Source organism: Peromyscus eremicus, chromosome 16_21 (genome assembly GCF_949786415.1).
Source record: "Peromyscus eremicus chromosome 16_21, PerEre_H2_v1, whole genome shotgun sequence".
In the NCBI taxonomy this organism is placed as follows: domain Eukaryota; kingdom Metazoa; phylum Chordata; class Mammalia; order Rodentia; family Cricetidae; genus Peromyscus; species Peromyscus eremicus.
Genome location: NC_081432.1, coordinates 59,530,023 through 59,543,683, shown reverse-complemented (window position 1 = coordinate 59,543,683; position 13,661 = coordinate 59,530,023). Strand labels below are relative to the sequence as shown.

General features: G+C 56.6%; 1 protein-coding gene across 1 annotated transcript; it reads left to right on the top strand.

Moving 5' to 3' along the window:
• The first annotated feature begins 6,212 nt into the window (after positions 1 to 6,212).
• On the top strand, positions 6,213 to 13,096 carry LOC131926418 (vascular endothelial growth factor A-like). The gene is made up of 3 exons (XM_059281818.1): positions 6,213 to 7,059; positions 9,962 to 10,010; positions 12,828 to 13,096. Exons 1-3 carry the CDS (start codon positions 6,994 to 6,996, stop codon positions 13,094 to 13,096), a joined length of 384 nt encoding a protein of 127 aa, XP_059137801.1. The 5' UTR covers positions 6,213 to 6,993.
• Positions 13,097 to 13,661: the final 565 nt, after the last annotated feature.

The window sequence follows — 13,661 nt, the reverse complement described above, 5'->3', positions numbered from 1 at the left end:
TCTCTCCGTCTGGGATGTTCCCTAAGGCAATCCTCAGCTAGGCCTACCCTCCCAGTCTTTATACTCAGTCCCAGAGGAGGACCTGGAAGGCATCCTGACAGAAATTTCTAGAACCCCCTTGCCTCTTCTTTATCCCCAGTTAACTCAGATGGTTAAACTCCTGAAACACTTGCTTTTCCCTCAAAACTCAACTCAAAGTGTCACCTTCTCCAGGAAGGCTTCACCTGCTCCTAACAGTTCCCTGCCTTCACCAGTTTAGTCTTTCGGTCCTCCCCAGACAAGAAGCTTCTTCCATACTGTGCAAGACCAGGGTCCCGTCCAAACCAGAGCTTGTCGGGTGAACGCAACAAGTGCTCGTGGCGGCCTGCCTGCGCCACCCCATGCGGGAAGCCCTGCCTGTGCCACCCCATGAGGGAAGCACGGCCCGCCAGCCAGCATGGCTGCTTGCTTGGTAACACTGAGAGACCTCTGCCCACCTTTGGTCTGTCCACAGCAACTCTGCAAGGCAGGTACTTCCACTCCTAGTTTGCAGACAAAGGGAGTTTGGAGCAGAGAGGTGGAGTGACCTGCATATGGCCACACAGTGAACAGCAGCGTGCCACCTGGGTACACTGGACTTCAAAATGCCTTGCTTTCCATTACGTGACTTAGGGCTCCCCATCTCTCCCGCAGCATTGGCACAGAGCAGGGTGTACAGGGGACATTGGAAAGCAGTCAATTAGAACTGAATCCAGTCCCTAGGCAGGGCTTAGGTGCAGGGAGGACCCCGAGACCCTCTTCCCATTAGAGGACACCCAGGACTGGGTGGGGGTGAGGGGTATGAACAGGGGCTACCGTAAACAAGATGGGGGTAGAGATTGGGAGAGTGGCAAAGAGTGGAGTATCAGGCTGTGGGCGTGCCCAGGGTACTGGGGGATAGAACATCAAAGACAGCTGCTCATACTAGGAGCTAAATGGGATTCCTGAAAGAGGTAGAGACTTGGCCTAGGAGGGGGCATGGGATGGGGAGGTATGCTTCCTGAGAGAGGGACTGATCCCAGGCTCTTCTGCCGGCTGATTTCCCTTTCCACCCCCTTTCTGGACTCAGTCCTCTCGGTGAGGGGTTAACCTCTCTGGCTGTTGTTTCTCTAGCCCTTTTACCAACTGGTCACCATTAATTACCTCTCACGCCCCCAGTCCAAACTTGCAGACACACAGCAGACTTTGACACTGGCCCTGGGCAGGGGCCCTTCATTGTCAACTTCTCTTTGTCTCTATCGCTTTGGTGAAAAGACTTGGAGAAAGAGGAGAAATGAGAGGAGAGGAGACAGGGGGGAAGGAGAGGGAGGAGAGGGGAGGGGAGGGAGGAGAGGAGAAGGGGAGGGGGGAAGGGGAGGGGCAGGAGAGACTGATCCTAAGGCAAGAGCCAGGGATAGGTGAAGCACCTCACTTCTCTCCAGAGTTAAGCATCCTATGCCTGTAGATCTGGGTCCTGCTGGCACCCGAGGGGAAGAGGAAAGAAGGAAAGAAGGCCTTTCTTCTATCACAGTGAAAACTCTTCTAGAAAATACGCAGACTGCAGTCTGGCCGGCCAGCTCCCCTCCCCAGGAGTGGCACCATCCACTTACCCACAGGCTTCCAGATCATCTGCCCACACCTGCACAACCCCAAACTTCCCTGAATATTGCAGGTGACAGGTCAGGGCAGAGTACAACCATTGTGCCACTGGCCCCATCACTACTTCCTTTGAGGCCACTGCAGGCTGCCGGCTGTCAGTCCCAGGCTTCTCCACCCCTACCTCGTCTCTCTTCTGTGGCCTTATGTGCCAAGTGCAGAGCTATAATGTGGCTGGTCATGCCATCCTTCCCTCAGCTGGGACCTCCCATAATTCTGTCTGGGCTACTCTTGGCTCCACAGTACCCCCAATTTGTGTCTTTGTGTCTTCTCAGAGCATATGGGGGTGGTCCTCTGAGGACTCTGCTCATCTTTTCAAATTTGGGTGTGTGTGTCACAACTTGTGCCCCAAGTCAGAGCTGACAACCCATTCTCAATAAGCCAATTAAAAGAGTCAGATTAGACACAGAAGTAGATAAAGGACTTAGCCACTATGGCCACACTGGGAAGAGGGGCAAAGATCCAGTGACCCCCCCCCACGAGTCTGTCTTGAGGTCCTGAAGTGTGATTAAAGTTTTGAGGACCAAAAGTGTGCACATCCAAGCAGTCCTGGCCAAGGTGTGGTCCCGCCTACCAGTGAGCATTGTTGGGGTTAGCCTGACAAGTTGTTAGAAACGTGTGAAGTCTCATTCCTGGAGACAAGTTCCACTCTCACTGGAGCGCTTTGCTTCTCCTAGCATGAGATGTAGGGAAATTCCCATTTCATTAAGGTCCATTGTTTCAATAGTCCGATAGCGAGACTGATCTCTGTCAGGCTAGTTAACCCCCCCCCCCTTTTGTTTTAACATTTTGAACATAAGGTGAAATGTACCCACCTCATGAAATAAACGTAATAAACAGAATGTAAGTAGGAACTGATGCAGCTGGTGCCAGCGGCCATGCTAAGATCCATTTTTCATAACCTTCTGGCCTTTAGTTACTTTTGGAAGGACGGACATGAGCAACCCCATCCCACTGGTCTGAGACGGGGGTCTCTTCATGAAGCCTCGGCTGTCCTTAATTTCTGATCCTCCCAAGTGTTTGGATACAGGCAAGTATTCCCATGCCCAGCCTGACTTCATTTCTGTTCTGACAATTTCCTCCCTAGTGGATTGTTCGCTCTGGTTCCCTGATGCCAGGAAAAGATTCATCCTGGTTGGTTTGATTTGCACTGGCCAGCATGAGATTGGCGGGGGAAATCCCCACTTTTTGGGGTCCATTGTTAAATAGTCTAATAGGTTGGGACACACAAGTATCCTTTTAGAGTACTTTCATTTCTGTCAGGCCCATTACACTCTGATGTCCCTCATCCTGCAGTGTGACCTGGGGAGGGAAGATGAATGGCGGGAAGTGTGTTCTGGGAAATGAGCCCCCAGGATGAGCAGGAGCGGAGGGACACAGCACATGACCTGTTTCTTCCCCCCTGCTTTCTAGACATCCAGTTTTCATCTGGTGACAGTATGGACATGACATTTTCTAGGTCCACATCAGTGTACAGAGTGCATCATTGTGAAAGTTGGTGATAATGTGCAGCTCATATGGAATTCAGAAGTGACCCTTCCTCTGACTCAGCTTCAAGTTGTGTCTCTAAAATGCAGGGTGGAGGTGAGCGGCCCATCCCTACCCTGATACGGGTTACTTAAAACCCTTCAGGCCAAGTTGCAGTCTTAGCGTGGCTTAGTGCTTTGGAAAGGGCAATCTGTACCATCACTGCCCTGGCTCCTGAGCATAAGACCCTCGGGGAGCCTATATGGTGGTATCTATCCCACCTCGTTATGTACACCTGGCTCGGGATAGAAGGAGGCTAGAGTTGTGAACAGACAGATAGCTAACTTTCCCCAAAGCCTCTTCATCTTCCTCTAGACCTCAGGATCCTTTAATGAGTCCTTGTTCCGTAAGCCATGGCCATTCCCAAGACAGTAGAACTGTGGTTCTCAACCTTCCTAAAGCTGCGACCCTTTAATACAGTTCCTCATGTTGTGGTGATCCCCAACCATAAAATTATTTCATTGCTACTTCATAACTGCAATTTTGCTAGTTGTGAATTGTAATATAAATATCTGAAGTGAAGGATATCTGATACGTAACCCAAAGGGATCATGACCCACGGGTTGAGAACCAGTGCTGTAGAAGGTGGTGATGAGCGGGATGGGAGAGCAGGCTATTGGGAGTCCTCGGTGTCCAGAGCCTCTGTTATACCATGATGAGGGGCTCCCTGACAAGGTGTTCTTGGGATGGTAGAGGCAGGCAAGTGAGACATTCGATGTCTTTCCTTTCCCTGTGCCTCAGCAGCATGGTCATGGACCAGATGAGGAAATCCCTGGGAGGGCTCTGGGTCAGCAAACATTGACTAACAGTGAAGTCCCTGCTGTGAGAGAGCCATCCAGGAGGTGCACCCAGGACAGAGACGATGGACATGATGGGACAGGGTGAGCAGGAGCCAGCTTCTTTCCCCATAGGAGCCCCGTAACATTGCTCCATTGGAAAACGGGGTACCCAAGAGGTAACTTGGGATCCCACCAAGCCCCAGTACTGTGTGCAGAGGATTGAAGATGGTGGTGTAACCTTTTCGGGCCAACAGGGAGATTGCTGGGCTCCCATTCTCAGAGGCCCCGCAGATCTGGGTGAGGGTTGGGACTGGTTGGTCCCTCTCTTCCCACAGGTATCAGAGCCCCCTCTTGTTCCCAGGGGAGCCTGGGAACAGCTGGGCCAAAGCCCAACCAGGAATTTTTCCAGGCTGGTTCCTATAACCAAGGGTGGGGGCTTTGGGGAGCTCTTAAGGAAGACACAAGGAGTTGGAGAGGGGGACTTTGTGGAAAGGGTACAGAGCCAAGACAAGGGTGAGTCTGTAAGCAGAGAGGTAGGCCAAGGGCCCTAGGGAGAAGGGGGTACTGAGTATATCCCCAAATTCTGTTCCTAAGATGAACTGTGAACCTGAGCTAGGACTGATAGAGCTTTGCCTTCACCCTCATCCCTCCCTGGGCTCGTGGCCGCTCTGGGCAGCTGGCCTACCTACGTTCCTGAATGCTGGGGTAGGTTTGAATCACCACGCAGGCCTGGCCTCCTTCCGCCCCCATCAACCCTCTGGCCTCAGTTCCCGGGCAACATCTAGGGGGTGGTGATCAGGAGGAACAAGGGCCTCTGTCTGCCCAGCTGCCTCTCCCTTTGGACTCTGCCAGACTCCACAGTGCATACGTGGTCTTCCACAGGTCCTCTTCCTCCCGGCCACTGACTAACCCCAGAACCGCTCAGCTTCCCGTTCTCAGGGTTGCAAAGTCCGTGCCAAATTCTCTCCAGCGAAGCTTCCCTGGAAGCTTCCCAGAAGATCCCCATTCACCCCTGGGCCCTAGCTCCTGATGTCTGACAAAGGCTCGGACAAGCATCCTGCCCCTCCCCCTCCCCCCAATAAACCAAGATTTCTGCCTCGGAGGTCAAAACACGCAACTGTTAGGGGGTGTCAGAAAAATGCAACTGTTTGGGAGGTCAAAGAATGCAGGCCTGCCTACACTCATCCCAGCATTCCGGAGGCAGAGGCAGGAGGATGGCTGTGAGTTTGAGGCCAGCCTGGTCTACAGAGCGAGTTCCAGGACAGTCAGGGCTTCACAGAGAAACCCTGTCTCGAAAACATCAACAGCAGAAGCAGCAACAACAACTCAAAACAAACAAGCAAAAAGAATGCTAGGTTCAGGAGGCAACTCTCACCCTCTTCAAGACCAAGACCTGCGCGGTTTGAGCCGGAGTTGAGGAGTGCATAATGTAGTCACTAGGGGGCGCTCGGCCACCACCGGGAGATCGTGAACTTGGGCGAGCCAGTCTGCGTGAGGGAGGACGCGTGTGTCAATGTGCATGCGTTCGTGTGTGTGTGTGTGTGTGTGTGTGTGTGTGTGTGTGTGTGTGTGTGTGTGTGTGTGTGTGTGTTATATGTGAGGTGGGGGAGAAGACCAGGGGTCACTCCGGGATTCCAACAAATCTGTGTCCCTCTCCCTACGGGTCCCTGCCAGCTCTCCGCCCTCCCCCCACCTTCTCCAATAATCCCAGGAAAGGGTATTGCTCTCAGACCCTGTCCGCACATAACCTCATTCCCGTGTCTCCCCTGATTCCCAACACCCAGTGTGTCCAGTGTGCCCCTGGACCCAGTCTGAAGGGGTGCACGGATAATTTTCAGGCTGTGAACCCTGGTGGGGGTTTTAGCTCTCCACTTCTCAGTGGTGGCCTAGGGGCTCCTAGAAGGCGGTGCCTGCCCAGCCTAGCCTCGCCCCCGGGGCGGGCCTGGGGCGTGGCATCTGGGGGCGGGGCCAGACCCCCTTTTTTTTCCACCGCTGTTAGCGGTGAGAAGCGCAGAGGCTTGGGGCAGCCGAGCTGCAGCGAGGCCGTGGCGCTGGGGGCGAGCTGAGCGGCGGCAGCGGAGCTCTGTCGCGAGACGCAGCGACAAGGCAGACTATTCAGCGGACTCACCAGCCAGGGAGTCTCCGCGCTGGGATTTGATATTCAAACCTCTTTTTTTTCTTAAACGTTTTAAAAACTGTATTGTTTTGCGCTTTAATTTATTTTTGCTTCTTATTCCCGTCTTAATCGTGCCAACGGTTTGGGGAGGTTGCTCCTTCACTCCCTCAAATCACTTCGGATTTTGGAAATCAGCAGAGAAAAGAGGCAGCAAGAGCTCCAGAGGGAAGTCGAGGAAGCGAGAGACCGGTCAGAGAGAGAGCGCGCTGGCGAGCGAGCAGAGAGAAGGACAGGGGCAAAGTGACTGACCTGCTTTTGGGGGTGACCGTCAGAGCGCGGCGTGAGCCCTCCCCCTTGGGATCTTGCATCGGACCAGTCGCGCTGACGGATAGACAGACAGACACCGCCCCCAGCCCCAGCGCCCACCTCCTCGCCGGCGGGCTGCCGACGGTGGACGCGGCGGCGAGCCGCGAGCAGGAGCCGAAGCCCGCGCCCGGAGGCGGGGTGGAGGGGGTCGGGGCTCGCGGGATTGCACTGAAACTTTTCGTCCAACTTCTGGGCTCTTCTCGCTCGGGAGTAGCCGTGGTCTGCGCCGGAGGAGGCAAACCGATCGGAGCTGGGGGAAGTGCTAGCTCGGGCCTGGAGAAGCCGGGGCCCGAGAAGAGAGAGGAGGAAGATAAGGAAGAGGAGAGGGGGCCGCAGTGGGCGCTCGGCTCGCGGGAGCCGGGCTCATGGACGGGTGAGGCGGCCGTGTGCGCAGACAGTGCTCCAGCCGCGCGCGCGCCCCAGGCCCCGGCCCGGGCCTCGGTTCCAGAAGGGAGAGGAGCCCGCCAAGGCGCGCAAGAGAGCGGGCTGCCTCGCAGTCCGAGCCGGAGAGGGAGCGCGAGCCGCGCCGGCCCCGGACGGGCCTCCGAAACCATGAACTTTCTGCTCTCTTGGGTGCACTGGACCCTGGCTCTACTGCTGTACCTCCACCATGCCAAGGTAAGCGGTCGTGCCCGCCTGGTGTCGCCGGGCCGTGGCGAGCGCCTCTCCCGCTTGGGGACGTGCGTGCGTGCGAGCGCGCGCGTGGGGGCTTCGTGCCCCACGCGGGTCCTTGGGCACCCGGCGCGAGGCGTCCCCCTCTGTCGTCGTACGTGGAGGGGGAGGGGGTGCGCGCTAGGTGGGAGGGCGCCAGGATAGTCTCGCCGCCCACGCGGGCCCTGCCCACCCACCAGAGTCACCGCACGTACGATCTGGGCCGAGCAGCCGAGGGCGGGAGCCAGAGGAGGAGGCCGAGGGGGCTGGGCTTGCGCTGTGGCTGGCGGCAGAAGTTTGCTCCGGGTCGCGGGTCCCCGGAGAACTGGAAGTCCGGGCAACGGGGGCGGGAGTCCGGAGCCCAGCGGGCATGCCTGGGGGTGCTCGGACCTTGGACCGGGGGAGGGCAGAGATCGTGGAGGGGGCAGGGAGCTAGCGACCGAGGGGGCTTTGCTGTCACTCCGCTCGGGTCTCTTGGGCCCTTTGCAGTGAGTTTGGGAAAAGTTTTAGGATGGATTGCTGCGGGGACCCTATCCCACCCCTCCAGCTTGCTGGGCCACCTGCGCTGCGCCACCCCCTCCCGTCCCCGCTCGCGTCCCGCGCGGTGCCCGCCCTCCCCCGCCCGGCCGGGCGCGCGCGGCGCAGAGCCGATTACATCAGCCCGGGCCTGGCCGGCCTCGTGTTCCCGGAGCCGCGGCTGCGGGAGCCGGGAGACCCGGGCGATCAGCGGCGCCCCTCCCCCCCACCGGCCCTCCGCAAGGAAGGTGACCTCTAGAGGTATCCCCAGCTCCGTGACCCGGAGAAACTCCCTTTTCCTCCGACCCCAACTTCTACCCGTGCCTTGCGCTAGGAAGAATTTCCCGACGCCCCTTCCCGTTTTCCCCGTTTCCTGCCTGGTGTGTAGAGAAGCCCTTCCCACCCTTTTATATTTTCCTTCTCTTGGAGAAGGCTCACAGAACCGTTTCTGACCCCCGGGTCCAGGGAAAGGACGGTGACTGTCAGACGTGGGGGTGCTGAGGCCCACCCTCGGGCTCTTTGTGGAAACGCTAACCTAAGTTTTGAGTCGGTGGAGGTTGGTGTGTTTCTCTCCTCTCTCCAGCCGCTCTAGTGAGCTGTGCTCCAGCGTTTATGGGGGTCAGTGAAGGGTAGACTGACATCACCCCGCTTTCCCCTTTTTGGAAAAATGTCTTGATATTTGCTGTGACAGGGGCAGCCTGGAACTAGCCTTTCCCACACCTTTGGCAGGATGGCCTGTCAGTGTCCCCCCCCCCCCCACTTTGTCCTGGCAAAACCCGCTGCTCAGAGAGCAGGTGGTTTAACTCTGAACTTGCCCACCCAGTTTGCTTATTAAGGGGTCCTTTCATGCTCTTTCCCACTAATACTCAGCTAGAGAACCTACTTGGAGAGGGGGCAGAAGGAAGGAGACAGGCAGGGGTCCCTGCCACCATCCAGAGTTCCTCAGACCCTGGCACAAAGGCCTTGGCTCTGGGCCTCCATGTGGGGAGGAGGGGCAGGAGTGCCTGGCCACAGTATGACCTTCAGAGGCCCCCAGAGAAGGGCACCTGGCCAGTCCCTGCCTAGAACCTCCCCATCTGGGAGGGGGTTCAAAGTTTCTTTTCCTTTCTCCATTGTGGCTGAGATAGAGGACGGAGGGAGAATGTCACGAGGGTGTTGAGCTTGGTAATTGAGGGCCTGAGGAGCAGAATCCAGGGCCTGCCTGAGGGAGCTGCAGTGGGAGGCTAGCTCTTGAGAAGGGCCACCCCTGACCTTGGCCCTGGTGGCGAGGCTGAGGGCCCTGGAGAGACTGCTATTTGGGCACTGTTGGTGGAGGAGAGAGACAGGCCAAGGATGGGAATCCTTCTCAGGGCAGTTGGAGGTCCAGGTTGGTGTGGGGCATGTGGCTGGGGAGCTGGTAGGACCAGGAGACCCTCAGGAAGGCCTAGGAGCCTTCCCTTGCTCCCTATTGCCAGGTCCACATGGCCGTTTTGTTGACCTCCACAGCTTCTGGGGAGGGGAGGAAGGAGTTGGTGGGGTTCAGAAGGATGGGGGCTCAGGCCCAGGGTGGAGCAAGAGACCCCTTGGAACTGGGCAGTTCTGAGGAGAAGAAAGCTTTCATGGCTCCATTTGAGCAAAGTCCTCTGCCTAGGCGAGAGGCTTGGGGATGTGGTGGGGCTGGCCAGGCTTTGGAACTGCATTCAGGCTCTGGGCAGAGGGGCGGGAGGACAACGGGACTCCCTTAAGGGCCTTCCTCCCGGCTTTTCAGCCCTTGAGCAACCTGTGGGCATGCGGTGGCGGGCTGTTGCTGAGGCCTGGGGAGGGTTTGGAGGGGGAGGGTAGTGGGTGCCCTTCGGTCGGTCCCCTGCACCCCCTCCCTCTTCAGCACCAGTTCACCCTGGTATTTGTCGTGTCAGCAGGAGAAGGTCACCATGTTGTTTTGCTCGTCCCTAGTCCTTCCTTCCTGCCCCAGTCCAAATTTGTCCTCCTGTTTGACCTTCTGCTTACCCGTGGCTTTGGACCAGGGAATCAGGGGCAGTGAGAAGACAGGAGGCAAGAATGGAGAGGTGCTAGGGGCCTGGACAACGCAGGGTTCTGGTATTTCCCTCCTGAATTGTGAGCTCCCCAGCACCTGGTTAGACTTTAACTTCAGGGGTCCAGACTTGAGGCAGTCCAAGGGTAGTGGTTATGCTCTGGACCTGTGGGGCCCCTGACTCTTCCCTGTTTGGTTCAGAAGCCATGGAGAAGCTGGGGGCTGGGGGCTGGGAGAGAGGCGAGAGGGGGTCAAGGGATTCAGGGGCTTGGCCTTTGCACGCCTGTGGCTGCCTCTGTCCCTGCCCCTGCCAATGCTTTTTACTCTTTGTTTTGTCTGTAGTGGTCCCAGGCTGCACCCACGACAGAAGGAGAGCAGAAAGCCCACGAAGGTGAGTCCCCATGCTCTTGGATTGGACCCCTCCCCTTGTCTCGAGGGTGCGTGGATAAGTCCCACTCTTCCTTTTCAGACTTGGGGGTGGGGCGGGGCGCAGGAATATGAGGATCAAGATTTCACGGATACTGTGGGTTTAACTCTTGCCTTGCTTAAGGCGTCTTCTCTTTGGCTTTCTGCTAGAAACAAGGACTTGTTGCTTTTTCTGACGCCCTTTCCAGTAAAAATTTACCTGGAAAGGCTGCCGTGAGCCACAGATGAGGAAGACAATGTTCAGGGTTTCCAGATGTTCAGGGAGGTATCCCTTGTATCCCCTACTCCCAGGGGGGGACAAACGTTTAGTGCCACTTTCCTCCTCAGCCATGGCCCACCCGTGGGGGCTGTGACTCTTCCTGTGTGAGCTGGAGGCGGGATAGGAGGACATCCGAGTTACTGCCCAGCCCTGGGTTTGCATTTCTCTGAGGATGGCAGCTTCCATAGACTGGGTGCTGTGAACTTCCCCGCAGGACCAGCAGAGGGCCGGCTGTAGCTCTCGGGAGCCCCGCCCCCCTGCCCAACCCCGAGTCCGCCTGCCTTTTGTTCCAGTGTGGTTTGGAGTACCGGGATCCTCCCATTTCTCTGGGGGACGCCCTGGCTCTCCCCAGCACTGAGTGTGGCCTCTGCTCCAGCAGGATGCCACTCCTCCAGTGTCCTTCCTCTGTGCAGGGAAGGCCCTGGGGTCTTCCTCTAGGCTAATTTCCCTGACCCAAATCCAGTGTGGCTGCTGGAGCCAGCCAAGGAAGGCTGGTGATGTCCAGCCGGTTTTGCCTCCTCCCCCAGGAGCTCTTTCTCTGGCCCAGGGCCTGGCTTTCTGCCGCTCCCTGGCCCCAGCCACTGACAGGCCCCTACTTCCAAAGTGCTACCCACCCCTTTCTGCTTCCTAGTGGGCTCTGTGGTCTGGGAGAGGCAAGACAAATGGTCTTTGTTTGATGCAGAAAAGGTTGTCTGCCATAAATAAGGAAAACCACAAAAGCCTGATGCTGGAGTGTATGTGTGCACATGTCCCGAGTAGCAGGACAGCTTTCCTTGGGGGCAGGGGCCAGGCTCCCATGGGTCCTGGCCAAGGCATGTCCACCACCTCCTGTGGCCCTTTAGAAAGAATCCCTTTTACCTGCAGCTCCCATCCCCAGTCATTGCTTGGGTCATACCTTTCTGCTACCTGCTCCTGTGTGGGGTCACTAACTGACCTGGGCCACCTCTGCCCCAGCCAAGATGAAGAAGGGTCAGTTAAAAAAAAAATTCTGGGTTAGTCATCTTCTATACAGACTTGGCTTGAAAAGAATTTTTCAGATCTGATCTCATGGACTTTTTGGGGGGCTGTGTTGTACGTTAACTCTTTGGGGGTAGACAAGAATTCTGTGCTTGTTTGTCCAGATAGAAAAGAGAACCCTTGAGCAAGGCAGGGGGTGGCAGTTAGGTTACCCCCATTCCTTTTCCTGTTTGACATCTGTGGACATCACCCCACCTTTCCCTCGATGCCCCAGTTTCTCCCCAGTCAACCTATCACACTCCTGGGTCCCATCTTCTTTACCTTTCTGGAAAAAAAAAACAAAAAAAACCCACGAAGAGCCAAGGGAGGTTTGGCTGTGGCCCTAGGTTGAGAAGGAGGGGGGCAGTGTAGTCTCTGGAGCGAACACTTAAAATGCCTTGGTGACATTCCAAACTTTGTCACCTGGAATGAGAAAAGAAGAGTTGTTTTCAGGGCTAGCAAAGAGAGACGGAACCCCACCTTCGTGCTCACTTAAGTGTCTTTAGAGGTCAGGCCAACCTGCTTCTACAGATAGCCAGTTGGAGGCCCAGAGACTGGAGGGACAGGCCCAAGGTCACACTAGCTGCTGGCAGAGCCTGGGCCCCGCGTGGGCTTCTGTTCTCTCTTCTCTCACTTCAGGGGCAGGCTTCTGTGGGGTAGTGTTAGGGATGTGACCAGAGGGATCAGCTGAGCCACCATTTGGTGTCCCAAAGAAGTCCTGTGCTTCTCTACCTGCCCCCTCGGCCCCGAATTCCCTTCCTGCTGACAAGTACCTCAGGCTGCCTGGGAAGCTGTCTCTCCCCTGTCTTCCTCCGAGTCAGCTTCTAGAAGTGCTTTGTACAGAGGCGGCTCTTGTTTCTTCCATGATGCAAACAGTTTGCCCTCTTGGGCGGGGTTCTGAGTGCTGGCAGGGCCTGCATGGTGTGCCTGCCCGCTGCCACCTGCCGACTTGCTTGTCTTCGGCTCAAGTCTGGGGAGGTGGGACTGTCGACCGTGAGGTGACTCCTCAAGCCTCTGTGGTTGTGCATGTTGTGGGTGTGTAAGGCTTTGCTATCACAGCCCGTTCTGACTGCCTCTCACAGCAGTGTGGCCTTTGGGACAAATTATGGCGTTTGTCTGAGCCTCTCGGTCCCCATTTATAAAATAAGGTCCTGGTAGTACTTAGTAGGACTTAGGACTTCCCGTGGGGTCCAGCATGTACTTGGTGAGTGGCTATTGGCCTGGTGGGTGCTATGGCCATAGCAGTGAGATGGAAGTAGGAAGCAGGTGTACCCACACTCAGACTGCCCTCTGGTATCCTAGTTGGCTCAGGAACTTGCTTTGTTTTACAATGAGGAAGGGAGGCAGATATGGCAGGCCACCTCCCCTGGACCTGGACCTAGAAATGAGGGAGGTGCTTCAGTTAGATTTTTTTTAGAACTCACCTGATATGGAAGCCGCGAGGAGCGGTCTTGCGAAGCTAGGTGGGGAGAGAGGCGGACCATCTTTGTGTCACCAGCAGGCTCATGTGTTATCCCTCCCACGCAGTGGTGAAGTTCATGGACGTCTACAAGCGCAGCTACTGCCGTCCGATTGAGACCCTGGTGGACATCTTCCAGGAGTACCCTGATGAGATAGAGTATATCTTCAAGCCGTCCTGTGTGCCCCTAATGAGGTGCGGGGGCTGCTGTAACGACGAGGCTCTGGAGTGTGTGCCCACCTCGGAGAGCAACATCACCATGCAGGTAGGTGCCTGTGGCGTAGGGGACGGACGGACGGGGTGCAGGAGGGCAAGGTGGGACATGGAGGGGCATTAGAAGGTTGTCTGGGCCTCTGCCTGGGAAACTCTTGATAGGAGGAGCTGAATTGGGCTTGGGGGTGAGGAGGTGAGGTTGGAGGTTCTTTTCTACAATGGGGAAGAAGATGGCCGCCTTTCCGCACTCCCCTGCGAATTCTCGACGGTTTGACCATGTCCTCCGCTTTGATGACCTTGCTCCCTCGGCTCAACAGGGGCTGATGCCTACAACAAGTGCCCTTCTCCTTCTCTGGGAGAGCAGCCCCAAAGCTTTCCCTGCTTGAGGGCTCCAATTGGGAAGCTGGATGGAACTGCAGAGTTAAAAGCCAGTCTTTTAGCTACATAGTGATGGGTGGATCTGGGCCCAGACGGGGTGGAGAGTGGGAGGGAGTTGAGTGACATGGGGTGGGTAGCTCTTAGGTAGCTTGTAAGGGTTAGGGTGAAGCTTGGGAGGGATGAAGGAGGGGAAGGGATTGGGATGGTGAGAATCCAGGACCTGAATTCCCAGCCTGGCCAACCCTTGCAGCTCTGTCTGCCCTCAAGAGCAGGTGCTCCTTAAGGCCTGCAGGGTTGGGGGAGTTGGGGTG